A 26,032-nucleotide genomic window follows, 5' to 3' on the forward strand; every position below is an offset into this window, starting at 1 on the left:
TTACTGGTAGGGCAGGGGCGAGCGGCGGCAGCTCCCCGGCAGCGGCTCTCCCCGCCCGAGGGGCGAGCGGCCGCCCCGCCGCCGCGCCGGGAAGGAGGGTCGGCCCTGAGGCAGCTCTCCCCGCCGGGCGCGCGCCGAGGTCTCCGGGCAGCGGCGGGCTCTCCCACCGCGCCGGAGCTGGGCGCCCGCTCCGCGGCACGGGAAGCGGCGGGGAAATGTGTGTGCGGAGGGGGGGAGGGATTAGCGGGCATTAGCATTTCCACGGGGGGTGGGGTGGTCGCGTCGGAGGGCGGTGGGGGTGTCGTCCGCCAGGGATAGCTGGGGACCGCTTTGGCTGCGGGCGGCGGCGGCGGAAAGGGAGCAGCAGGGCGAGGGCGGCGGCGGCCAGCGGCTCGGCTCGGCTCGGCTGGGTAGAGCTGCTGCCGCCGTGGTGGATGTTTCCATGCTGTTCGGTGCATGATTTAGAGGAGAGGAGGAGTTGGCAGCGGCGGGTGTCAGCGGCAAGGAGCGCGGACCCGCGCCGCCAGCGGCCCTGCCTCTTTCTCCTCGCCCCTGTGTGGCATCGAGGCAGCTGCCTGCGCTTGCCCTGGGGCGCCCGGCGGGTGCTCTCGGGCAGAGAGCCCCTGTGCCCCCCGGGGCCGGTGCGGCGGCGGCGGGGTGCGTGTGGCTGTGCGTGCGATTTTAGGGGGTGGGGGGGTTGTGTCTGAACCAGTTAGGAAGAATGACTCTGGAGTCCATCATGGCGTGCTGCCTGAGCGAGGAAGCCAAGGAAGCCCGGCGGATCAACGACGAGATCGAGCGGCAGCTGCGCCGGGACAAGCGGGACGCCCGCCGGGAGCTGAAGCTGCTGCTGCTGGGTGAGTGCTGGCTGCCGCCGGCCGCTTGGGCCCGGCCGCCTCGGCTCGGCTCGGCTCGGCTCGGGCCGCCGCCGGCACGCACGCCCCCGGTACCGCCGGTGCTGCAGCCCCGGCCCCGCCGCCGCCGTCTCGGGCTCTCTCTGGCCGCGCGTTACATGGCGGGGCCGAGGCAGCCGGCGGCGGGGTCGCTCGGGCTGCCCCTTGGGACCCTCGCCGCCGCCGGCCGTACCCTGGCCGCCTCGGGGCGTGTGTGCCCGGCCGTGGGCATCGCCGGCGGCGGCGGGGCGAGCGGCCGCGGCTCCCGCGGGTGGGCTCCGTGCGGGGGGGAGCGGCTTTCCAAAATGGAGAGGGGAAGGATGGATGGCGGGTGAGCGAGGGGGTGCGGGGTGGGGGGGGAACAGGGGCACATGTTGGCGACAATGTTTGTGGGAGAGCGGTGGAAGGCGGTGGATTAACGGAGGGACGCGCAGGGGGAGTCGTTGTGCAGATCGGTGGTGGCGGGTTTAATGTCTGCATTGTTCTGCGAGCCTCGGGAAGGTGGTTGGCTCAGTGGTTGCGTTTCTTACGGCGATTTTCGATTTAATGAGGTAAACTGGTATAAGCGGCTTATGCTCAGATTGTGGATGGGTTTTTAGAAAGAAAAGGGAACGGCAAAGCCCCAGATGCGTACGCGAGGCTGAGGAGTAACCTGAAGTATGCAGGAGGGTGACTATCTTTGATAATTTCGGAGTCCACCCACTGGTCAAGAAATAAAATCTATTGTATCATTTCTCTTTAATTAAAACAGAGGTTGTTATTTCAGAGCCGCAAGTATGCAGAGGCAGTGTTTATCTAACAAAAATTTGGCTTGTGTTAAAATAGGCCTTTTGAATTAAAATACTGCCCTTAATCCAGTGTGCTCTAGCATGTCGTGCAGCTTTCTTGGTAATGGGGCTTCTGCCTGGGGCCGGGAGGCCTTGAAATATGTCTGCACCACTGTCTGGTGTGTGGATGAGTGGGGATGTTCCAAGTGGATGCGGGATGTTTATGCAGAAAACTTTTGTCTTTGGTCACGTCTAGGAAAGTAGTGATTTATACTGGGGGAGTAAACTGCCTTTTCAGTGAGGTAAGGAGAGTTTAAAGGAAAAGTCAGAATGCATTTTAGTGCTTCTGTATGAATATGCTATTTTCTGCAGCTTGTCTTCTAGATATGGAGAAAGCTGTTGGGATCCTTAACTGGTGTGGGAAGGGAGTGGTGAAGACAGATGCAGCAGTCCCAGTAGTAATGTTCTGTCTCATTTTGGCCTGATTTTGGTTTATGGAGATGCATGTTTTGACTGTTACAAGATTCAGGAAGAAGATGAAATAGGGCATAGCTAGCTTGCCTTTACTTAACTTTACAGATACTTAATTACTTAGTGATGCACATTTGCTTCAGGAGAGGCAGTTGGCATATTTGACTTGTTACTTGGATCCAGATTGTTTCTGTATTTTCTGGATTTTCTTCTAGAAGTATTAGAGGCTTCTCCCAAGTTTTCAAAAAAGTATGAAATGTACTGAATGAGACCAATATGTATTACCCAGACAAGGAACTTGGAGGTCCACTTCTGAAGTCAGTGATGCAGAGTTTGTACTGTATCGCCAGGTGCTCCCACTGGTAACATGAAGTGTTGGGGTAGGTGGTGGTAGACTGCGATGTAGTTGTGGCATCGCTTTGGACTGAATGGTGCCGTGACTTGAAGGAGAACACTGGAGAAGCTGACCCACAGAAAGTGTTGGGGACAACTCTCTTGACTGCCTTCATGAAAAGTTTTTGCATTCATCACCATCAGTGCAAACCAAGAGTTCTGACACGCATTTGAAGGCATAAGCATGATGTACTGGAGACCAAGAGGGTGAACGTTCAGCTGCTCATACTTGACAGCATATCTGTATACTTGGGTAATGAAACAATACAGAAATTGTTTTTGGTCTTTTGTCTTGTCAGCCTCAGTCATACTTTGACTGAAAGTGTGTGTGCATGTGCAGCTGTTTGGATTAACACTTACTGCATTTTGCAAGATGAGATCATTATAGTGGTGAACCACTGTTAGGAGTTGTGGGATTGGGTAGAGATTCATGTTTCAATTTATGAACAAATTTTGAGGAAAACTTTTTTTATTGGTGGGTTTATTTTAGGTATTTAACACCAGTTCCACCCCCCCCCACCCCACCCCCCCCAGTCACACTGCTTCCCCGGCATAGGCAGTTGCTTGGTTATTGAGTTTATGTGGGTCATTCACATGGTTATGAGACAGACAAAACCATTTCAGAATAGAAAAGTAGTCATTATAAACAGTGAGGCTGTAGCACAAAACCCACTTGAAATTCCATGGGGTTTTTTAATTGAATAGACCTTTACTGTCCCATTACATGTCTTTCCCCTTCAAAACTTAAATTACTACAGTGCTTAATTTTATTTGATGTAAACATAGGTAAATGTGTTTGTTTTCTTTTTTTTTTTCTTTTATTCAGAAGTGCCAACTTTTCAACCTTTTAAAGTATTGTGGGACTTAAAAGCCTAAGTGGGTTAAAAGCTTTTGAATATGGGACTGAGGCATATCCTTTGGGTCATAAAGAAAGTACTAGCACAGTTTAAGCTGAGCCATGTTAATTGACCGTGCATATTCTTCAGACTTTAAGTGCAAAGTCAAAGGTATTAATAACTCAAAAGGTTTTAAGGCACAAATACGCATATCAATGCAAGATTGTTTTCTTGTTTAAAAATTATGTGTACATATATGTAAATGCACATATGTAGCAAATACAGAGAAACTTACTATTCCATGATCAGAAGAGAAGGGGGTTTTGTCCTTAACTTGTGGAAGATACAGTGCTTCCTTGCAGAGTGAGCTAGTTTCCTCTTGTTACTGTGTGACACACACAGGCACACTGTGCTCAGTACGCATTCATGGTGGTATCTTTTTACTTTTCATGGGATCAAAGAGTTTAAAATGCTCAGTTATTTATGGAAAACTTCTGCTGCATGCTAAGATTATTTTTAAGTATTCGTTTAAAAATAAACCCTATCTGTGATTAAAATACCACTGTTAGGTACATTTTTGTACATCATTGCTTAATTTCTGGAACAGCTTAGAACAGGACAAAGTATTTTTTTACTACTGTAATCCTGAAAAGCCAGAATTCAGAAATATGCACTGGAGCATATTGCATAGTAGTAGTTCAGCTAGCACTACTTGGCTGTAAGGTTTTTAAGGCGCTTTGGAATAAATTCAGTATTCTGCTGAATTTGGTTTTAATCTTACGTATTTTCCAAACTCTTCTGGATTTCATTACTGCTGAACACTTTGTGAAACCCTATGATTGTTCTCCAGAGCTTACAGTTGTTAATCGCCATCCATTGTTTGCTGTTAGCTGTAAAAACACTTATATTTTTTTTATAATTGGAAAAAAAAAAGAGGTGTTTTAATGTTTTATGTTGTTATATGCCAAACAGAAGTATTCAGCATGCTGGCATTTAAGCATATATATATGTACATATTTATTATTAAGCAGTAAGAGCCATGTGCTCGAGGTCTCACATAATTTTGCTTGTTGTCCATGGAAATTTTGCATGGTCTCAGAAAGCAGCATTTGAGCCTGCAGCGTAGATTGTAGCCATAAACCTTCAATCCTAGTCATTCTCTGCCTGTAAACTGTAGATGTTTATATTATACTCTATTTTCTCAGTGGGAAATACTCACTGTCTTAAGTACGTAAGAAGTTAATGTGGCAGTATCATGCTAGCTGGCTAGCTACCCCTACATATCTATAAACCTTGGCAAAATTTAAGTACTGGAGGTGAGTTACAGTGGTTGCTATTTTGTGGCATATTAGCTGGTGTTGTCATGTACAAAACATGGGTTTTTTTAAGGGGTAGGTGTTTCATATGTTTGAGATGGTCAACTTGCTTCACTGACACGTTTGCTGATATGAGTGTATTTTTATTCTCTATGCATTACCAAAGAAAACAGGTGGAAGATAAACCATTTGAAGTAGTGTTGAGTGGCAAAAAGTCTTAGGTGGAAAGATGCTTTTGAACATAAGCTGAATATCTGGCAAGCATGCAGGATATACATGCATTTATTTTCTTATACCTGTCAGCTGAACTAAAGATTTACATACAGAACTTGGTGAATTAACAAATACTTATACTTTCTGTAGGTAAATTGAAGAGCATGTGGGTCCATTAAGCCATCGGTGGAGTACACTGGTTTTATGTAACTTTTTCTTGAGCTAGAGAAATAAGCAAGCTTCCCTATCTTTCCTGTAACTTGTATTTGCATTGGTCTGGCCTACTGAACACTTTTGAATAATTTGAGGTAGTTTAGTTTAGTATGTGCTGCAGTATATATTTATAACTGTAAAATGAACAAATAGTTAAAGTTCATCTTGATATGTGTTGAAACTAGATTGGCAAGTATCTACTATTCAGCAGAAGCTGATTCTAAGGAAATAAAATTTCATTCTGGATGCAAAACAACTTGATGTATTCTTATATAGACATATATGTCCATATATAAAAATATGTCTTTTTTGGAGGAAAACACAGTTCATCATCTGTATATCAGTGTGATAACTTATGAAGAACATAGATTTAGAACATATTTAAGAACATATTTCTTTATTTTTAGTGCATCATGAAGGGATGTTTTGTTTGCAGCCATTAAAAGAGTTTGTTGTTGTTTTGGTTTTACTACTTTAGAAATGGTCTACATACATTGAAGTTAATAGGAACTAGATGAGGGCCTTAATAGTCAAAAGAATTCTGGCTAATTTAATTTTGTTCATATGTCAAGTGACCCCAAATTCGTATCTTACATTGATGAGCAGCGTTGACTTAGTGCAGGAGGGAAAAGTATATGCTGAGCAGAAGAATCTTTTGAGAATGGACATTTGAGTGTATGTTGCAAAGTTTAAAAAATAATAATTCTGCTCTTTAGCTGCTTCCATTTATTATTGTTGGTACATAATGGCAATTTCATAGGGGAAAGCATTTCTTTTGAAATAATATAACAATCTCTGTAAAATCAATCCCATGAAGGTGTGAGATAACATTTAGATGGGTGGTTAATGGTGATTAGCTTTGTTGCAGTAGTAGAATGCTATAAACACCAAGGATCTTTCCTTGCCCTGCTGAATGGTATAAGACTCAGGAAAAATCGGTTCTTGCAGTTGAATGCTACTAAGTAAACAGCTGTTAATAATAAAATAATGGAAGTATTTCAGCACTCACCATTTATTTAATTATAAAACCTCTTCCTGGCAAGATCAAAGATCAGAAAAGCAGTACAAAACCAAGAAAGAATCAGAATGTAGGAAATACTAAGAAGCTGTAAAGGCAGTGTACTTAGCATCAGAGACTGAAGCATGCATGCAGCAGGCTTTAAGTATTGTTAACTCTGTGCAAAGAAGTTAGATGCATTAACACTGGAGGGCATGAGTCTAATAGATAGCAGAGTTCCAGAAGTTAAAAGTTTTCAAAGTTACTGGGAGAGTTCCAGGAACAGCACAAATGTTTTTTCAAGCTAAATTGAAGATTAAATCTTAAATGTTCTGAAAGCACATTGTTCCCCCAATAATTAATGTTGATACAGAGACTAAACTGAAGGGTGATCATACAGATTTTTGTCCTTTGTGGGTTTTCAAAGGACAAATGGCATGGAATAATCAAACTACTTAATTTGCATACTATGCTTAGCATTTAACCGTACTGTAGAGTTTTATCCCAGAATCCCTGAGCAGATGTAGTTGCTAACAGAAAAGCCCTGTTGTTGCTTTTATTCTGCATTTCAGAAGGTAACCTAGCTATTTAAAAAATAAAATAATAATAAAAAATAGCCACCGAACAAGATTCCTCCTTTGTCAGTCCATTCAGGCAGAATCACCCGGCAAACCACTGATATGAATTATACGGTTTAGGCAAGCCCCATTTTGGTGGTTCATCTTGTCTTTCCTTGAAGAGTAGGTGGTGTGCAATATCTGCGTAGCTTGAATAAAGCAACAGAACATCAGAAAGTTGCTGAAAGTAGAACCCCCTAGTGATACAGTAAATTGGAAAGATAGAGCCTGTATCACTGTTGCCTCAGCAGAGCTGAGCTGCATATCAATACTTTTATCTCAAAGCTATGCTGTTTGTGAGTTAGGCTGACCTGCTCTGCTATGTGGAAGCATCTGTTAGGAATGGAACTAGATAGTTTTGTCTAGTTCCTGGGTCTGGCTCTGGTTTTGTCTCAGAGCAAGTAGATTGATTAAATGTCTACCCAGGGTCCTGTCCTCATTGTTTATTCATGCCTTTGGCCATCTAGGAGAATGTTATGGTGGTCCTTGTCAAAATGCTTTGGGACTGAGCCCCAGTTATCAAAAGTCTGTTGAAAAAGATTTCTTTTTCCCCAAGGCAAATTGTGGATAGGGCAGTTCATGTTTGAAACGGTGTTATATTCCTTCCCCCCAGTCCCAGCTAAAATCTCTTGTCTGAAGAGATCAACGCGATTAGGTCCTTAACTCTTTTAAAGTTAACTGGAAATACTGCTCTAATCTTGGTTAAGTATCACCAAATGTGGACCAGAAGTTTTTTTTCCAGATAGTTAGCCACCTTCAAGTAAAATCCAAGTTAAGAGCTCAGGTTTACTGTTCTGTAGGAATTTGGTGTAGTTGGATGTGATAGAAACCCAACCTGTTAGAGATTCTTCCAGTAAACAGGAATTGACAATTTAGAAATGGAGTGTGGTTTTATAAAATGAAGTACTATGTAATGAACATATCTTTGGTCCATTTTGAAATTCTCCATTAGGAAAAAATATTTTATATTTCACAGTATTTGCTCTTACGGCACAGGATATACATTACTGCCTGGTCTTGTTAGTATGTCTTATGTACGTGAACTATACACTGACTGGCTGCTAGCACACTGCGTCTTGGTCCTTGGCTAGTTCATTGCTCTGCCAGCTGCAGACTCAAAGGAAACTAAGATAATGTTTGGCGAGTATCATTGTGCTGAGTGAGAGCACTTCTGTAAGTAAAGGAAAGTTGCTTTTCTGTCTTTATTCTTTAAACCCATCACAGGAGATTTTTAAACTTGTAAGTCTTCAGTGTTTAGTGTTAGTTATCTTGCTCATGTTAGAGAATGTTTTGAAAAGAATGCTGACCGCTACAGCCCCACGTTTCTGGGTGAACAGAGTCAGACAGAAAGTCAAATGGTTTCTGTAGCAGCAATGCTATCTTACAAGGCTAGAAAAACTCAAAATGCATAGAAGTTGGGAAAGATGCCAGATTTCCTTGTGCTTTTAGGAACTGATCCAGCTTGGGAAACAGGATCAAGTATGGAACATTTATTTTGCTCTGACATTGGCTTTACCAAGCACTGTATGTACCACTCTGTCTCATAGACCAGAGCGGTAAAAGCAATGGAAACTAAATGCTGAAAACTAAAGGCATAATTCATGTATCTTCAACAGGTTCTTACATAGCTGTCCACATACTTGGATGATTTGATGTTTGTCATTTTGAAGAGCGTTGTCTAGGTGACATTGAAATCAACATTTGTATTGACAGTGGAAACCTTTCAAAGCTGGTTTGCAAAAAAGAACAGTTTTGAAAAAAACCCAAAACAAACAACTCCAAAATATTCTTAACTCACTTGATCTTTTAGGAGAGAAAACAATGAGTCTCACAATACTTCTCACTTCTACTTCTTTTTTCGTTTGTTTTTGAAAAAGAAGTAATAGTAGCCTGGAGACTAAGACACTGTATGGTTCTGCTGGGGGAAAAAAAGCCCAAAGAATAAAACACATGGTCTTACACATATATTTGTATACTTCTCTCATTAAATTATCTTTTTCATGTTTATGTGATGATGGAACCTGACACTTGGAAGTATTTTCAAAAAGGGTGGAAATCTTCATGTCTATTTAATCTCTCCTGTCCTGAGGCTGCCAGTTTTTATTAGGGATGGTTATGATGTATGTACCTCGTCATCATTAACAATGGTGAGATCAGTAGCTTATCTCAGAGTGCAGCCCAACATGCAGCTGTCTGACTTTTGAACACTGCTGACCTGGCCCATTAGCGAAAGAGACATTTAGAGATCAAAGTCCCTTTATCTCATTACAGTTCCTCTAATCCATCAAGTCTAATTTTAAGTGAATTTTTGTGTGGTGTTTTCATCCGGGAAGTAATAGGTGTTGCATGTCATGCCAAACAGATTTAGTGCAAATCCCCCATCAGAAACACTTCCGTTGTGTGAAACTTTTTCTAATCCAGCAAGATAGGGAAACCTCTTCGGCAACATCAAGCCAAAACTCTGGCTGTAACTAAGCCTTAACCTTAAGATCATGGGATCTATCCTTTTAGAAGATACATTGAAACATGTGTAAGACAGGGAGGTGATTAGAGACAGCCGGAGTGACTTCATAAAGGGCAAAATGTGCCTGACTAACCTATTGGCCTTCTGTGATGGAGCGACTGCATCAGGGGAGAGAGGAAGATGTCATCTTATTTAAGCTTCTGTAAGGCCTTTCATATGGTTCCCCACAATATTGTTACTGCTAAATTGGAGAGATACGGGTTTCATGGATGGTCTGTTAGATGGGTGAGGAATTGGCTTGAATACTGCATCCAAAGAATTACGGTCAATAGCTCAGTGTCCAGCTGGAAGCAGTAATGAGTGATGTCCTGCAAGGGATCATACTGTGTAATAACTTCATTATGACATGGACATTGGGATTGAGTTGCACCCTCAGCAAATTTCCAGTTGATACCAAGTGGAGTGGTGCGTTGGTATGCTTACGGGAAGGGATGCTATCAGAGGGACCCTGACAGGCTTGAGGAGTGGGCGCATGTGAATGTCATCAAGTCCAGCAAGGCCAAGTGCAAGGTGTTGGGTGCATTGCCCCTGGGTTGGGGCAGTCCCCAACATCAGTACAGGCTGGGGGATAAAGGAATTGAAAGCAAGCCTTCAGAGAAGGGCTTGGGGGTAATGGTGGATGAAAATGTAAACCAGACTCAGCAGTGTGCACTTGCAGCCCAGAAAGCCAACTCTATCTTGGGATGCAAAGAAAGAAGCGTGGCAGCTGGTCGAGGGAAGTGATTCTGCCCCTTTGCTCTGCGCTCATCAAGACCCCACCTGGAGTACTGCTGCCAGCTCTGGGCTCCCCAGTACAAGGCAGGCATGGACCTGTTGGAGCAGGTCCTGAGGAGGGCCACAAAGGTGGTCAGTGGCAGGAACACCTCTCCTATTAAGTAAAGCTGAGAGAGTTGGAGTTGCTCAGCCTGGAGACAAGAAGGCTTCAGGGAAACCTTGTTGCAGCCTTTCCCTCTGCAAAGGGGTGCATAAGAAAGACAGAGAAAGACTTTTTACCTGGGCCTGTAGCGACAGGACAACGGGCAATGGTTTTAAACTGAGAGTGGGTCGATTTAGACTGGACACAGAGAAGAACTTTTTTAAATTAGTGTGATGAGACATTGAAACAGGTTGCCCAGAGAAGCTGTGGGTGTCCTTTCCATGGAAGTGTTGAAGGTCAGGCTGGATGGAGCCTTGAGCAACCTGATCTAGTGAGATATATCCCCTGCCTGTAGTACAGGGGCTGGACTAGATGATTGTGGAAGGTCCCTTCCAACCCAAACTATTCTGTCATTGGAATGCTTTGGTAGTAAGTAGTTCCCTGGAATTAAAGATGTTACACCTCTTCCCAACCTCACTGCTGGATGGAACAGTACTTTATTTATTTATTTTCCTCTGAAAATGCACCTAAACACACTTACAGTTTTTTCAGTGAGAATGTGGAGAAGAAAAATGTGAGATTTTTTTGTACTGTGTTCAGTTTCCTCATAGTCTCTGATTATCTCAGCATCAAAATGGTAAAATAAACATTTACTCTGATTCATGAAAAGCTGGATTTCACTTAGATGACTGTTTCTCCTGGTTTAGCAGCTGACTTCATAGGAAGGCAGGACGGACCATTTAAGAGTAGATTTGCTTTCATCAAAATGTAAAATCAAGTATTTTCTACAAACAAAACTAAGATTCGTTGGAATTGCTGAATTTGACTTAATTGACTAATAGCATGTTTGATCGAATTCTAGGGTTAGCATCAGTAATATTTTACTTTTAAAGATGGCTTGGCTTGTAATCATTTAAGCTTGGCTTTTAATACCATCTGTGATCATAGCAATCTAGAAACATTCTCTGTCCAGAGCAATTTTTGTTCTCTTGGGGTTTATTTACTTAATTCCATGCATTCTTATGTCTTATCTGCAAGACATGATAATAATGAATTCTGATTCACTGTGGTTTTGTTCTGTGTTTGGCTGTACAACAGAGTAATACACTACTATTAATTATTAAATCTAGTTAGGGTTAAGGACTAGCCTCATGATAATCTCTAAAGATTTTAGCCTTTGAACCAAAACCAGATAAACAACCTGAACAGAATTTGCTAATAGTACTCAATGTACTCCCAATGACAAATGCAAACCTCTGATATTGGACAGTGAAGTTACTGTGTACGTTTTTAAGTAGTTTCCCGTGGAGAAATTCTTGTGTCTTTTCTTTTTGTATGTGTATTTTTTTAGTTTGTTTTTTTTTTTATTATTTATGGCCATCTGAGTTTTATCAGACCACTTTTCCTTTGGTTATTCTCAGAAAATACTTCGGCTGAATCTTTTAATTTGCAGGCATCTTTGGTGTACAATTTCATGTAGTAAAGTGAGGAGCATAGTATTTAAGTTTTTACATTGAATTTTTTTGTCTGTGGAGTTTTCCCATTAAATAATAGAAAACCAGGAAAGCAGAAGGAGATACGTAGCTTTTGTTGTTTAAAAAGGCAAATAAGGTGGTTTTTTGTTGTAATTATGCAAAGTTACTGTATATATGACTTGTCATGCTATTAGGGCATGTTCTTATGTTAGAATAGCTTTAAAAAAGGAAGAAAAAACTCCACAACAGTATTTTGTGATGTCTTTACTTTGTGTTTTAGTGGTTTGTGTCTCTAAGGAGTGACAGTTGTTTTCTGGAATAATCCATAGCTGGAGAACCAGGTCATCACCTTCAGCGCATGTGTTTTATTTGTCTTGCTTACATGATATCAAGCAATTCTGCATAGTGATGTGCAATTTTCTGAACACTTTCCCATTCCTTTGCAAGTTTTTTTATGTGCACAGAAAGCCAAAACTCTGGGAAGTGGTCAGAATGGGGCCATAACCAAGGCAAATGCTTAATTTGTTTATTTAGTGTATTTTACTTTCTTTAAAACAATGTTTCAATCTACCTATCTAGATTGTAGTTTAGGTATAGTGATGTTAATTGTATATATTGGTGTGCTCCATAGCTCCCAGGCTTGCTTGTGTGCTTTCTTTGGTTTTTTTCGTTGGATGAGGTGGCTTTTGAACCAAAGTACATTGATATTACACAAAATGCCACCACCCTGTCTGATAACCTGTTCGTTTATTGTGAAATTTATTTTCAGACATTAGGTGAAGTATAAGGAATAAACAGACTACACTATTCATGGTTTAAATTAATCATAATCTTGAAAATTGCATTTATTAACAGCAATTAAGGACAAAAAGAAAAAAATTCCAGTGTCCACTATTTGTGGCTCAGTCTGGATGGTTCAAGTTCAGGACACAGAGAGTCCTAACTCTGTAACTGGAGGGTGGATTTGCTAATCCTGTAATCATTCTTGTGGCTGTCTTCTGACTCCTTTCCAGCTCTTCAACATCATTACTGAGGTACAGGTGATGAGAATTGAACACTGATACGTATATATTTGTTATTACAAGTACAGGAATAAAATTTCTCTTCTGCTAGTTTGGTTACCACTGCTGAGGTGTGTTCGAGGAGTGCAATAGCCTTTTGAGCCATGATGTTTAATTATGTCTGGATGACTGTCTGCTGTAACTCAAATACTCCTCTAAATAATGGCTTTTCAGGGTGGGTTCATTCATTGACAAGCTTACGTTTAACAGTATTCAGATGCAGTCTTTGCCTGTTTCTGGTTTACAGGTTATTCAAATCACTTTTCAGCATTGTATCCTCTTCATAATTTTCCGGTCCACAGCTTTTGTGTTACCTACAAGTACTGTCAGTAATAATTTGATGGTTTTATTCTGTTTCTTGGGTGTACATATTTGAGTTTCTTACCCCAATCTTAACGTTGCTGGTATCCTGTTTGGAAGACAGCTGTTTGATGAGGACTTTTGCCTGTGTAATTTAATACTTACTGTTTAAACAACTGTTATATGATGCATGCATGCTGTGTTGGTTTGTTGTATGATCAGTTGCGTAGCAGATGCCTAGTTCCTCAAAACCACTGACCTAGTACAGCAAACCATCTGAAATGTTGTAACTGCATACACTTGGTATGCATTCTCTTTCCCTCACCCCTTTTCCTATCCTTGGGAGTTTTTTGGGTGACACTTTGAGAGTTACAAGGCAGGATAACTTGCTAGCCAGTCATTCTCAAAGTCTTTGCTAAGGGGTGTCTGGACCTGCTGAGTGACAATGTTCTAACAGTAAATCGTTTGTAGTGTTTGTCTTCAGTGGGTGCTACAGTGGAAACTCTTTTTAATTGTCACTGCAAATGTGGTCTGTGTTTCCCTATAAACAAATCAGAAATACTTGCAAACTGTTTTTAATGTGTTAATAAATTAACACATTACTTGTATGTTTTTAATATGTTAATAAATACAAAGTGTTCTACAGGTTTCAAGTGTTCTGTGATTAACAAAAAAAAAAAAAAAAAAAAGCAAGGTCTCACATGGAGCCCTAGAGTCCTTTATTTGACTCTTTCTGTTAGCAGTTTGTGAAATTTCCCAAATTTTTGGCTTACCTATTCCAGTTTACCTCTTTTACCTCCACTCCTATCCATGCTGCTTTTATTATTTTGCATTTTTCTTTTTTCTTTTTTTTTTTTTTTTTTTTGAATTGCGGATGTCTGAGCTATTTCATAACATGTTCTGAAATTACTCCCAATTGTTTCTGTTTTAAATCTAAATCTTATCTACACTTGTAATTCATTCTGCCAGCTTTTGCTAAAGTAGCTCTCATGAAACTCAGCATACCTGTTAACATAGCTCTACTACTGGTGTTGGACTTCTCTTGTTTACGCAAGGCAAATGGTATAGAGTTGTAATCACACAGTTACTTTTGACTGTAGTTGTACCACATGTTCTTTTTCTTAAGAAATACTTCTATGTGGGGCTTTTATTATTTAGAAATTACAGTTCATAAACCTGCAGAAATAAAAAGGTTATTTGCTTGAGACCTTCTAACATTAGTTATGTGGACCTGGGAGATTGTATCTCCTTCCCTTTTCATGAAGGTGTTTAAGGAGCCTCACTCAGTTGTCAAATTAGCTGTGACTGAGTCATCTGCCATGGCACCAGCTTTTGTGTCGATTTTTCCTCTATTAAGAGTTTAAACCAAAAATACTAAGGATCACTGGCAGCAAGCCAATTCTGAAGTATATAAAAAACCTAATCACTGAACTTGTGTAAATCTATGCTTCAGTTACACCTCTCTTCAAATCTATGCCTGTATATTAGCAGTTTTGGGTTTATCATTGGCACCTAGAATGTTTGTACAAGCAGTTAAATTTCTCTGTTTAAATTGATTATTCATTTAATTTTAATTTTGTTTTGATCTTTTTCTGCTAAATAAGTGCATCACACCCTCCCCCTTACTTTCAATAGTGCAACAATATTCTGACCTCTGTGGCCAGCCTGGCTTTCTGAATGTTTTTCCTCCTTTTCTAACAATGGAAACTGTCCAAACTCTGCAACTCCATCTTCCACAAAAATCCAGTGACTAGTCCCCAGGACAAAACTCTTGAATGTCATCTTTACCTGTCCAGGAGTTTACCTCTAGGTTGTTGTTTACTTCTGGTATGGAACAGAAACATTGTTCAGACTGCATGTCAGGATAGTAAGTGTGATGTGTTTAGGTGTTTATAATTTGCAAGATTCAAAGTAATTTGTCTCATGGAGTGTACTTCAGGCACATGTACAATTTTGCTGTCATTATTTCTGTTAATTAAAGTTGAGCAAGCCCTTTGATCTATTCCAGGGGGCTTGCTTGCATCCGAATGGAGTGCACTCTTAACAGAATAGCTGTCCCAGCTGCCTGTGCCCTTGCCTCAGGGTACCTGCAGGCTTCTCCTATGTACTGCATGCATAGTGGTCATAGTTTATCCACCTTATAAGCACTGCATGACTATATGTCAGTGCTTTTGTCTATGTGTAAATGCTTGGTGAATGCCAGCAGCAGCTGCTTAGCACTTCTGTGAAATATGAAAAAAGCTTCAGTTTGCACCTTGAGAAACACTGGCTTTAGAGGCCTGTTGTAAGGAGTTCCACATCTTCTGCAGAGGGACCGGGTCTCCTTGTTATCAAGGAGAAAGTGGATTTCCAGGACTTCACTGCAGTTGGAAGAGTCTGGGATGCTGACAAGATACCTTCTCCCACTTACTATTTAGTTTTTAGACTTCCATGGGCAGACTCAATCCCACCAAGATGAGGATTTGAGGTCCATGGTACTACTACTTACTTGTGGGACTGTATTATCTTGAGTAACAGTGGAGACGAGCAGGTTTTGGGTATTTTTCAGACCTGCACTAACACAGCCAAAGTATGGCTGGGACATGACTCTGCACTGCCACAGATACAGCCTGAGCTCCCACATGTCCCAGAAAAAGTTTCTTCATCTAGTAGAGCGCTTAAAACTCTTCTCATTCAGCTTCATGGGCAGTGAGTTGGAGGTTGGGCTTCCCAGTACAAGAAAGGGAGGCATGGAGCTTCTGGAAAGACTGTAGCAAAAGGTGCCTAATGTGGTGAAGGGAGTTAAACTTATCTCCTCTGTGAAGGAAGACTGAGAGAGCTGGGACTGTTCAGCCTGGAGAAGGGTTGGGAAGTGATCTTACCAATTTATACGTACACCTGAAGGAAGGGTACAAAGAGGACAGAGCCAGGTTCTTTTCATTGGTGACCAGTGACAGCAAGAGGCAGTGGGCATAAGCTGAAACACAGGAGGTTCCCTCTGAACATCAAGAAAGACTTTTTTGCTGTGAGGATGACTTGGCATTGGCAGAGGTTGCCCAGTGAGGTTGTGGAATCTCCCTCCTTAAGAGATATTAAAAAAAACACCTTGACACAGTCCTGGACAGCTTGTTGTAGTTGTCCCTGGTTGAGCAGGGGGATTGTACCAGATGACCTCCAGAGGGCCCTTCCAACCTCAGCCATTCTGTGATTCTGTGAAATACGGTGATTGTGCTGTAGGATCATCTTGCAGATACAATGTGCTGTGTGTATTGGGTTTGCGGGGCAAGGTTCAGTAGCAGGGGTGCTACAGGGGTGGCTTCTGTGAGAAGCTGCTAGAAGCTTCCCCAGTGTCCAATGGAGCCAGTGCCAGCTGGCTCCAAGAAGGACCTGCTGCTGCGATCGTGGTAGCACCTCTGGGATAATGCATTTAAGAAGGGGCAACAAAACCCTGCACAACAAACTGCAGTGGAAAAGAGAAGGGAATACATAAGAGCAACAACCCTGCAGACACCAAAATCAGGGGAGGAGGAGCTCCAGGCACTGGAGCAGAGATGCCCCTGCAGCCCACGGTGAGACTAGGCTGTGCCCCTACAGTCCATGGAGGGCCATGGTGGAGCAGATCCCCACCTGAAGCCTGTGGAGGGCCCCCCACCAGAGCAGGTGGATATGCCTGAAGGAGGCTGTAACTCCATGAGAAGCCTGTGCTGGAGCAGGTTCCTGGTAGGACCTGTGGCTGTGTGGAGAGAGGAGCCTGCACTGGAGCAGGTTTGCTGGCCGGGCTTGTGACCCCATAGGGGACCCACGCTGGAGCACTTTGTGAAGAACTGCAGCCTGTGGGAAGGACTCAGGTGGAAGAACTTCACGGAGGACAGTCCCATGGGAGGAGCCCCATGCTTGAGCAGGGGAGGAGTGTGAGGAGTCCTCTCCCTGAGGAGGAAGAAGTGGCAGAGACAATATGTGATGAACTGACTGCAACCCTCATTTCCCATTCCCCTGTACTTTGTGGGAGGAGGGGTAGAGAATTCGGGAGTGAAATTAAACCCAGAAAGAAGGGAGGAGTATGGCAAAGGTGTCTTTAAGTTTTGGTTTTATTTTTCATTATTCTATTCTGATTTGAATGGTAATAAATTAAACTGATTTCCCCAAGTTAAGTCTGTTTTGCCCGTGACAATAATTGGTGAGTGATCTTTCCCTGTCCTTACCTTGAGCCGTGAGCTTTTCATTATATTTTCTCTCCCCTGTCCAGCTGAGGGGACTGACAGGGGCTTTGGTGGGCACCTTGGTGCCTAGCCAAGGTCAACCCACCATGCTGTTACCAGTTTACCCAAGCTGTTAGTGTGGGATTTCACCAAGCTGCCACCCACGTAACAGTTGCTTATGGGTGTACAAAGAATCATTTTGTAGGTACTCCTAGGCCACTGTGACCAGGTACTTGAGGAGAAATTGGTGAAAACCTAAGTTCTGCAGTTCCGAAGTCTTCCAGTGGCAGCAGGCCAGCGTGCTTCTTCGGGAGCTTTTGATTTGCTGACTGAGTGTGTCCTGTGGGGGAGACAGCAGCGTATCTTGTTACCCTGGGTTGTGGGCTGTGTTGGGTAGTACAGGGCTGTCTTTCACCCGGTCCCTGAACAGGACTGAGACAGGCCGTAGCTTCAAGCAGCCTTATCCAGTGTCAATACCTCCAGCAATGTCAGCATCATTATGCAAAGTAGGGCTGTTGTGGTTTCAGGGGCTTAGCAGATCTATATAAACTGAGCAGCACAGCAAGACTGAAACCCTCCGACCTGGGTACACACACTCTGGCAGTGCTCTAACACCATGTGTAAAGCATGTGCATGTAAGCCCAGGCCGCTGCCGAAACATCCTGGTATCTGACACTTGAGTGTGATCACAAGCTCGTTTGTTTTGCCTGGTGTCTAGTGCCAGCACATTCCTTTTGCACAAGACAAATTATTTATAGATAAAAAGAAGTAACAGAAGGAAAAAATGCTCTCTTCTTGTACCTTCTCAACCCTCATAACTAACAGAAGTGTGTCACAAGGTCAGAGATTATTTGCAACTATGAGTGTTAAGCCTTATTGTGTACATCCATGAAAGAGATGTGAAAGACTGATGGCTCTCTATGAAGGTACTGTGCACCAAATATGTGTATTCTAAATAAATAACTTTGAAAAACAGCCAGTCTGCCCATTTGAGGTTACTATCAGGTCAGGTGAAAAGGGTCAGGGGTGAGGAAGAAGTGCGTAGTCTGCTGGTCTGTAGCCCTGCCGTGCTCTGGCCCAGTGCTGGAGTGGCAGAGCAGATGGCTCCTGCCTTTGCTTCTGGGGACACTGAAGCTGGCAGGCCTTTACTCTGAGGTGGATGCCTGCTAGAGAGTCTGGTGGCTTCTCGTAGAAAACTTGTGGGGATGGTGAGGAGGGACACAGGCTCAGGTGCAGACAGGCACCCACTTCCAAAGCAACAGGTACTCCTGCTCCCAGTGCTTTATTGCTTTCTTTAAGAACCCCCACTCCTAGCTAGCATTTGAAGGTAAGCCTATAATGCTCTAGCTGACTGGTGTGGTGCATGCTATGTGTCTCCAGTGTCCCATTTCCAGTACCCTAGATCATCTGCTGCCTTGGTGTCCGCTGATGACTGTGATGTCTGAGCGTGAAGCATGAGGCTGTGACACACATCTTAGCTCTGTGTTTGTTGTGCCACAGGGAAGAATTAAGGTATTGTGGTCTTACAGTAAAACATCTTATGCAGTTGCAGTTCAGTTTGGGAGAGATGGGATGTTTGTCCAGCTGCACAGGAGTGGGAACTGTGGCCCATCAGTAGGTCTGTCTTTTAATTTAAAACTGCGGCTCAGTGGTCCCCGTGGTAACTAGGCAGTTTAATCCTTGGAGAGGGCTGAACCTCAGTAAGTGAGAGCCATCAGGTAGTCCTGCTTCTGTAACAGCTCTTTGCTGTTACTTTGTAAAAACGGGTGTGGATTTTTTCTTTTTTCATAACTATGTGTGGGTTTTTTGACAGGTTTTACTTGGTTTTTTTGTTCTTTTTTGTTTGTTTTAAAGTAGTCTTCTGAGCCCTCAACTCATAGAATTTCTTTGCATCTTGACCTGACAAAGCAAATGATGGCAAATTCTTTCCCAGGCTTTCCTTAGGTGATTCCAGAAATGGCTATTAGCTGAGTCAGCTGTTTGAGGCTATGCTATTTTCTTTCCTTTCTTTGTGAAAACCAGTAAATGAAAGGAAGGCAAAAGCTATTTGAATGCTGGTTTATCTTTTTTGTCTGTCCTTTCGTTGTAGCCTGCTTTAAATATACAAAGACCTTTGCTTCCTGCAAAGATTTGTCTTTTGGTCTTATCCCTCCCCCTGCAGAATAAGGTATGCTTAAAAAAAACCCAAACCAACCAAACCGCAGAAAACAAAACCTCTTCCATGTCATGAAACAGAAGTGTAGAAAACCTTGGAGCTTTTGGTGTGCACTCTTCCTGCAGCCAAGTATAGTGAGCTTGTTAGTTTTCCAGAATATCTTGCTCTGTGATAAAGTAAGTACCTTGGAATAACTGGAAAACTCAGGTTTCCTTCACTGAGAAAACTGTAATGAGGAAGTTTAGAAATGAATTTTTATACTTAGGCTTGCAGTTGTAAATTAAGGCTTTACCTTCCTACCGTTCTTCCTTCTGATTCAGTTGCCATACTAATGAACCCCTTTTCACAGAGGGGGAAAATTAGTTTCTCCCCAAGTCTTTTTGAAGTAAAAGACCTCCTTGACCAACTGATAATGCAAATTCCACAGTTTTTTGCTTTCACAGTAATCTTGTTCTGAATTTCAGGCAAGCCTTTAAGTCCATCATCAAGCAAGGTAGATTGGTTTTGTGATAAAGCGGATTATTGCAATCCTGTGTAGTGACATTAATGTCACCTAGGAGTATTTCCTCTTTTTCTTAAACTAATTGTATCTGTGTAACAAGAAGTATCATGAACCTCCTTCTCTTCCCAGTAATCTTCTTGTAATTATAATTCTACAAGTTTTATTTCAGAACAATGATTAGACCAGGCTTTATTACTGGATCAATTAAATCCACACTTACCATAATTTCTGAAACAAAATGATGATTTAGGCTGATGCAGGTTTTGCTTGGGGGTTTTTTTGGGTTTTTGTTTGTTTATTTGTTTGTCTTGTAGTGCTTTTGATGCTGTAAATTTACCAGCGAATGACGGCATCTCAACAACTTTGCTATTTTTCTGTGATCCACTTAAAAGAATTGCTAAAGTTTGGATCCCACTGCATGATTCTGTTTCTAAATGATAAGGACTTTGCCTATAACGAGGACTTCATGGATCATTATCTTACCTTCACACAACAGCTTTTCTATTTGGCAAAATGTCATAGTGAAACCAAATTTTCCAGTGGAGGAAGGAGAGAGGCAGGAGATGTTGCTGTCATAGCTGATGACATTGCTGTTCCCCCTCCAGTACGTCACCCAGTTATAGACTGAGATGGAAAAGAGACTGAGGTACCAAAGCTACCCAAGAGGCAGGTTTTAGTTTATGCTGGACTGGAAATGCTTACCTAGGACTAGTAAAGTTTTCATGTCTCAGCCAATACTCCACGAGATGTCTGAACTAAGTTTCACATCTAAGTATCTTGGGAACATCTTGTTAAAATTCTATAAAAAGTGGCTATTTATAGAAGTTCCTTTTCAATCTTTTCTATTGTGTACAGTCAGGTACTGATATTTTTGGTGATGCCAGTGGTTCATTTGTTCTGAAAAACCTTGTTGTGAGATGTATTTGAATATGCTGTTACATTTGGTCTAAACTATGCAGTCGTACTGGTATTTGGAACTAATTTTGACTAATACTTTTTAATGTATTCCTCTAAATGTCTCTTTAAAGGCACAAATCCAATAATTTATTTGTAGTACATCCAGCTTCTTTAATTACTGGCTTCTCACACTGTGGGTCAGTGTGAGAAGGTTTTGCCAGGCTTGCACACCTGACTGCATAAGTTCTTCCTTATTATGCCACACTGTGTAGGTGAAGAATCTGTTTGGAAAGATTGCAGGATTCCTGGAGAGAACTGGGTCCTCCGCCAGCAAGGACGTCTCAGTGCCTATCTTACTTGCCTATTGACGTGATTTAGAAGCCCAGATAGAACAGGTTGAGTGAGTAAGTGTGTGTGTAAATAGGCAGAACTGGCAGGATGGGAAGCTGAGACTACCTTTTGATCAAGGGTGAGAACATGATCCTTTTTGTTCCCTTTATCCAGTGATGCTTCCTGCTTTTCAACCCATGGATGGAAGATACACAGCAGTGTAGACTGACAGTCATCTTTCTTGACAGATTGAAGTTGGGAGTTTGAATTGAATTGGCCAAACAAGAGAAATTAATTAAAGTTTTTCCATGTCCTGCATGACTTAGCTAAATAATAAGCTCTTTTAAGTAAAAGGAGTTACTTTCTCCCGTGGTTGTATTTTGAAGCATGTCCTCACACTTCATGCCAGGCTTGTAACTCATCAGATGAGCCCCTCTGGGAGGTGAGGGGATGTTTAGTTTACAGGCTCCATCAGCACTTAGAAACTGTGGCAACCACTCCTTGGTTTTGCCAGCTGCATGGTGCTTTAGAGTTCAGAAACAAAATCTTAAACAGCTTGGGAACTTAAATGTACAAAATTGAGGAAGTACAGATTTGGGTCAGTAGAAACACAGAGCAGTGGAGCACAGGTGTAAAATCTTTGCAGTTGTGGACTTGGGCCTGAATTCCAAGTTGTTCTTTCTTGTCTTGTTGATGTGAGGGGAACGTGTCTCACAGCCATCCATGAAAGCCCCGCTGAGGATGAGCAGTGAAATTCCCACAAAGAACACTGGGGTACATGTTGGTAGCCTGAGTCAAAGCTGTGGTTCAGAGCCCTAGTTTTAGGTAGGAAGTGTGTTCTCATCGCATACCTAACGGATGAGCCTTTGTAATAATGTATGCATTGCCCTGTCATCTTCTGCCTCAGCTTCAGGAGTCCACAAATTCAATTTCACAGTAGACTATTGCTGTACTGCCAAGCCTGACACGTAAGGAACTCCAGAAGCTTAAATGCAGTGCCAAAAAGATACATTAAAAATAGTAATTTACAACATGACTGTCTCAAAGGTAAAGATCCATAATCCCTTACATTGTCTTTGGTTCTATTAAGGAAGAATAAATAAGTGGAAGATACAGAAGAACAGTGGCAAGCACTTGTTGCTTGTACTGTGTGTAGGATTCAGTTAATTTTTCATGGGTTTTTTTTTGAATCCCGATTGGATCCTGATTAATAAATACTGAATAATCTTTTAAGCCCTAGGAAAGCATTTACTATATAGAAGGGCAGACTTCTGCTTAACAGAACAATGTCCTAACTAAAATCAATGCGTGTACTTTTGGGTAGCCATGTCAGATTATTATTAACTTTTATGAAATAAACCTGCTGTGATCCGAGCAGCTTAATCAACTGGAGCAAAGTTTTGCTGTAGAGAAACCAAGGATGTTCTGGACTCATTCTTGTTTTCACACTGCTCTTTTTTTGGATTATAACAGCACAGGAGTATATGTAATAAGAGGGAATAGTTATGTAGCACTGCACATTTGCTGCGCACCCACTAGCTAATCAGTCGCTCTGTCATCTGCAGGAGGGAGGAAGTAGTTAATTATTATTATCCCTGTGTTTATAGGTGGGGAGTGGAGACAAAGGCTAAGTTAGAATAGTGTGAATGGGAGAGTGGGTCGATAAGGCAAAACAGTAGGTGCTGAGAATCTGATGTCTGTGTGGTTTGGTTGTGGTTTTGGGTTTTTTTTGGTTTTTTTTTTTTTTTTTTTGCTTTAAACGAGGTCTAGTCTGATCCCAGGGACTAAATGTCTGGTTGTGGCTAGAATGCATTAGGTGTGGTCTGTAACTGCCATTTTTACTGTTTTCATTCTAAAGGTATCCAGCTTCTCACTTGGAGACATTTTGATGATCATGAAGCAGAGCACAGTGAGGCAGGGAGGTGAGAAAGTTCATTTTAAAAGTGGTCTCCTGAATGTAGCTTAAAGACTAGTGTATGTCTACCTAGAGGCATACTCTGGAGAATGGTTTCAGGTGGGAGTTTTACCATGCCTACAGGTTCGTTGTTTAGTCTGCAGAAAAGGAGGAGGCTGAGGGAAAACCTTACTGCTTTCTACAACTACCTGTAAGGCGGTGGTAGTGAGGTGGGTCTCCCAAGTAACAAGCGATAGGATGAGAGGAAATGGCCTCAAGTTGCACCAGGGGAGGTTTAGATTAGATGTTGGGAAAAATGTCTTCACTGAAAGGGTTGTCAAGCATTGGAACAGGCTGCCTAGGAGAGTGGTTGAGTCACCATCCCTGGAGGTATTTAAAAGACATGTAGATGTGGCACTTAGGGACATGGTTTAGTGGTGGACTTGGCAGGGCTTTCTGTAGCTGCATGACATGTTGTTAGAATGAGAGGTTTGATGCTGGCTTTCCCATGTGTCAGTTCTAGGTCTACCAAAATGACCCTGACTTGATTTTTGTCACACTGAAAGTGAGCCAAATACCTTTAACTTGATGTGCAATTATCTTTTAGACATTTCTCAGAAGTTTTTTGGCCACCAATATAAGTGGAAAAGAAAAAGGTAATTTAATAAAGAGATGGGAAGTTTTTGATCGGGGGTTGATAAAGTACATTTAAAGTGTTGGAGAAGTAAGTCTCAGAAATTATCATACACTACCTAGGGAGGAAAAAATGGATCTTTAGTCCATCAGTTCACTGCCATGGATCTTGTATTATTCTCGGTAAGAAGAAAAATCAGTGTTATTAAGTAAGATGAAGACAAGAAAGCAAAACGTAAAAACTCTTGAGATGGGATTGGACTTGGAGCTAGACACTCTGGCAGGTGATTTCACAGGACATGGAAACAGAAAACATTAACTTCATTGTCCAACTGCACAAGGAGGATCACAGGCTGTCTCTCATGGTCTGCAGAAAATTAATATCTCATAAATTTGATTTAAAAGATGATCAGTTCAAGTAAATAAATCATAGTGTAATTATACAATGCATTAGCTTCTAGTTAAGATTGCCAGTAAAATACATCTACATAAATAATACATAATACAGTGAATGCATCTGTTCATGCAGCATTGTGTTAGCAGTCCTTCCTTGCAAAAGCCAAGACAACATTTTTGTTTATAACAGTCTGTTTTGTGACTGTACAGTCTCAAGTTAAATCGCGCATACAGTACTGCTGGTGGGATGCATGTGAACCAACTGCTCCACACCAGCAGCTGACATAAAGGAATTGCCTCTTTGCCCTAGGAGGTCATGTTGGTGATTTAGTAGCTGTCAGTAATGAACTGCTGTTGCAGTATGAAAACACCCAGTGCTATAGGTGCTTCAGATAGGACCTCTGTGATTTGACATCAAAATGAGCTCATTACAGTATATGTATGTTATGTACTTAGGTTTGTTGATACTGAGATTCTAATGAGATTCCAGCTGGGATGGTTAAACCATTTGCTTTTCTGCAGAGTGCTGGGTTGGTAGGTTTTAAAATGCTTTGCACAAGGTTATTTATTGCGTAAAGTAGTGCAATAAATAAAGGCGGGAAACGGAAACAAAGATGATACTTGCCAAAACCTATTTACCAAGTCAAAAAAGGTGCCAGAAGTAGAACATATTACCTGGATCCCAGTGCAGTTCCTTTTCCAGCAAGCCTTTCTGGTTCACAAATCAAAGAAAATAATTTATGGGTAGTTAGTGAATTGCAGGCTTGGTGCTTCATCCTAGCTCCAAGTTATACAATCCCTGGCTACAGCAAAACTCCAGGGCATCTCTTTCCCTACATACTTGATCTAGATGGTATTTCCCAGCATGAAAGACACATTACTGTTAGTAGTCCACAAGCAAAACTTTAGGAAGCCACTGTCCCTTCTGCTTGCTTTAACCTGTAGAGCTTCAGTAGCGGTTGGTGTTTGTACTTGCCTGTTATGCTTATTCAGGAAATCAGCACATTTCAGCAGTGGTATGATTCAGCCCAGGATGTCTATAAAAGCCCCTTGGGTGAAGGCCAGCACCACAAAGAAACCTTCTATTTTCTCACTGGTAATTCATAATAGTTCAGCCTGCAGTAGTCCAAAGCGAACCTAGCTTAGGACACTTCAGTGTGTGCTGAACATAATTTTGTCCTTTTCAAAGTGTAGGCACTTCAGCGTGTTAGGGCATATTAATCGGGGCTCTTGCAGAGGCAGCCCAGGACGAATCAGTGGGCCAGTTAATTGCCGTGCAACTGGTTGCAGCCTATGAATGTTCTTACAGAGCCCACTCACATGTTCAGAGTAAAAGCAGCGTACACACATACTGTAGTTATTGTGCACATGCTTAGTTAAGCCAGTCCTTTCAGGGAGTGCCAGGCTTACTGCATTCACGCCAGCAGCGTGGTTGCCTTGTGGCTGTGGAGAAAGCCCAGTGATTTTGTAAATGTGTCAGGCATGTAGGCTGTGTACAGACCCAGTAAATGACAGCCTCTGGAAAGTTCTGCATATTTGCCATAGGTCCTTGCCTGCAGCAGGGAAGCATCATGGCTAGCAACCCTGTACCACCAGATAGTAGGTGGCCTTCCAACGTAAAGTCTTCTGTTTGTCTGCAGAAATAGGGATAGTTGCATTTTAGTCTTGCTAATTCGGGAAAAACCAGTGCAAGAGAAGAGAATAATCTAAGACATTTACCTTAGGCTTTAGACCACGGTATTTAGGGCTATAAAAATGTAAAACTTCTTTCAAATTTAATATACGTTCCAAAGTTAATCAAATACTAGATTGCTGGTAGTCATCTATTGTTTGAGAGACAGTATTTGTGTAGTTGAAAGCTGGTATATAGTATGGAGTACACATCACTGCCTCTGCACTTACTTTGTCCCAGATTGTTTCACATCATCATCTGTGTCTTACTGAAGACAGCTAATGGACCTTCTAGTGGAGGGTGTATGGTCAAAAGAGAGTGTATATGGTGATGGAGTGCCAGTAATCAGAGTTTTGAATGAATCCAAATAGCACTGTGTGGAAATGTAGTTAGAATGGACTTGCTTGTCAATCCAGAGACTATTCTTGATACTGACTTCTGTT

The 26,032-nt window shown here is 42.1% G+C and overlaps 1 protein-coding gene across 1 annotated transcript in view; it reads left to right on the forward strand.

Annotated features, from left to right (window-relative positions):
* Positions 1-284: 284 nt before the first annotated feature.
* LOC121080948 (guanine nucleotide-binding protein G(q) subunit alpha) overlaps positions 285-26,032 on the forward strand; it is a 135,516-nt gene continuing 109,768 nt past the window's right edge. The window contains exon 1 of the mRNA XM_040579383.1: positions 285-857. Within this exon, the coding sequence (XP_040435317.1) occupies positions 722-857 (136 nt within the window). The 5' untranslated portion in view covers positions 285-721. The remainder of the gene's footprint in view (positions 858-26,032) is intronic.

This window comes from Falco naumanni, chromosome Z (genome assembly GCF_017639655.2).
Source record: "Falco naumanni isolate bFalNau1 chromosome Z, bFalNau1.pat, whole genome shotgun sequence".
NCBI classification, from domain to species: domain Eukaryota; kingdom Metazoa; phylum Chordata; class Aves; order Falconiformes; family Falconidae; genus Falco; species Falco naumanni.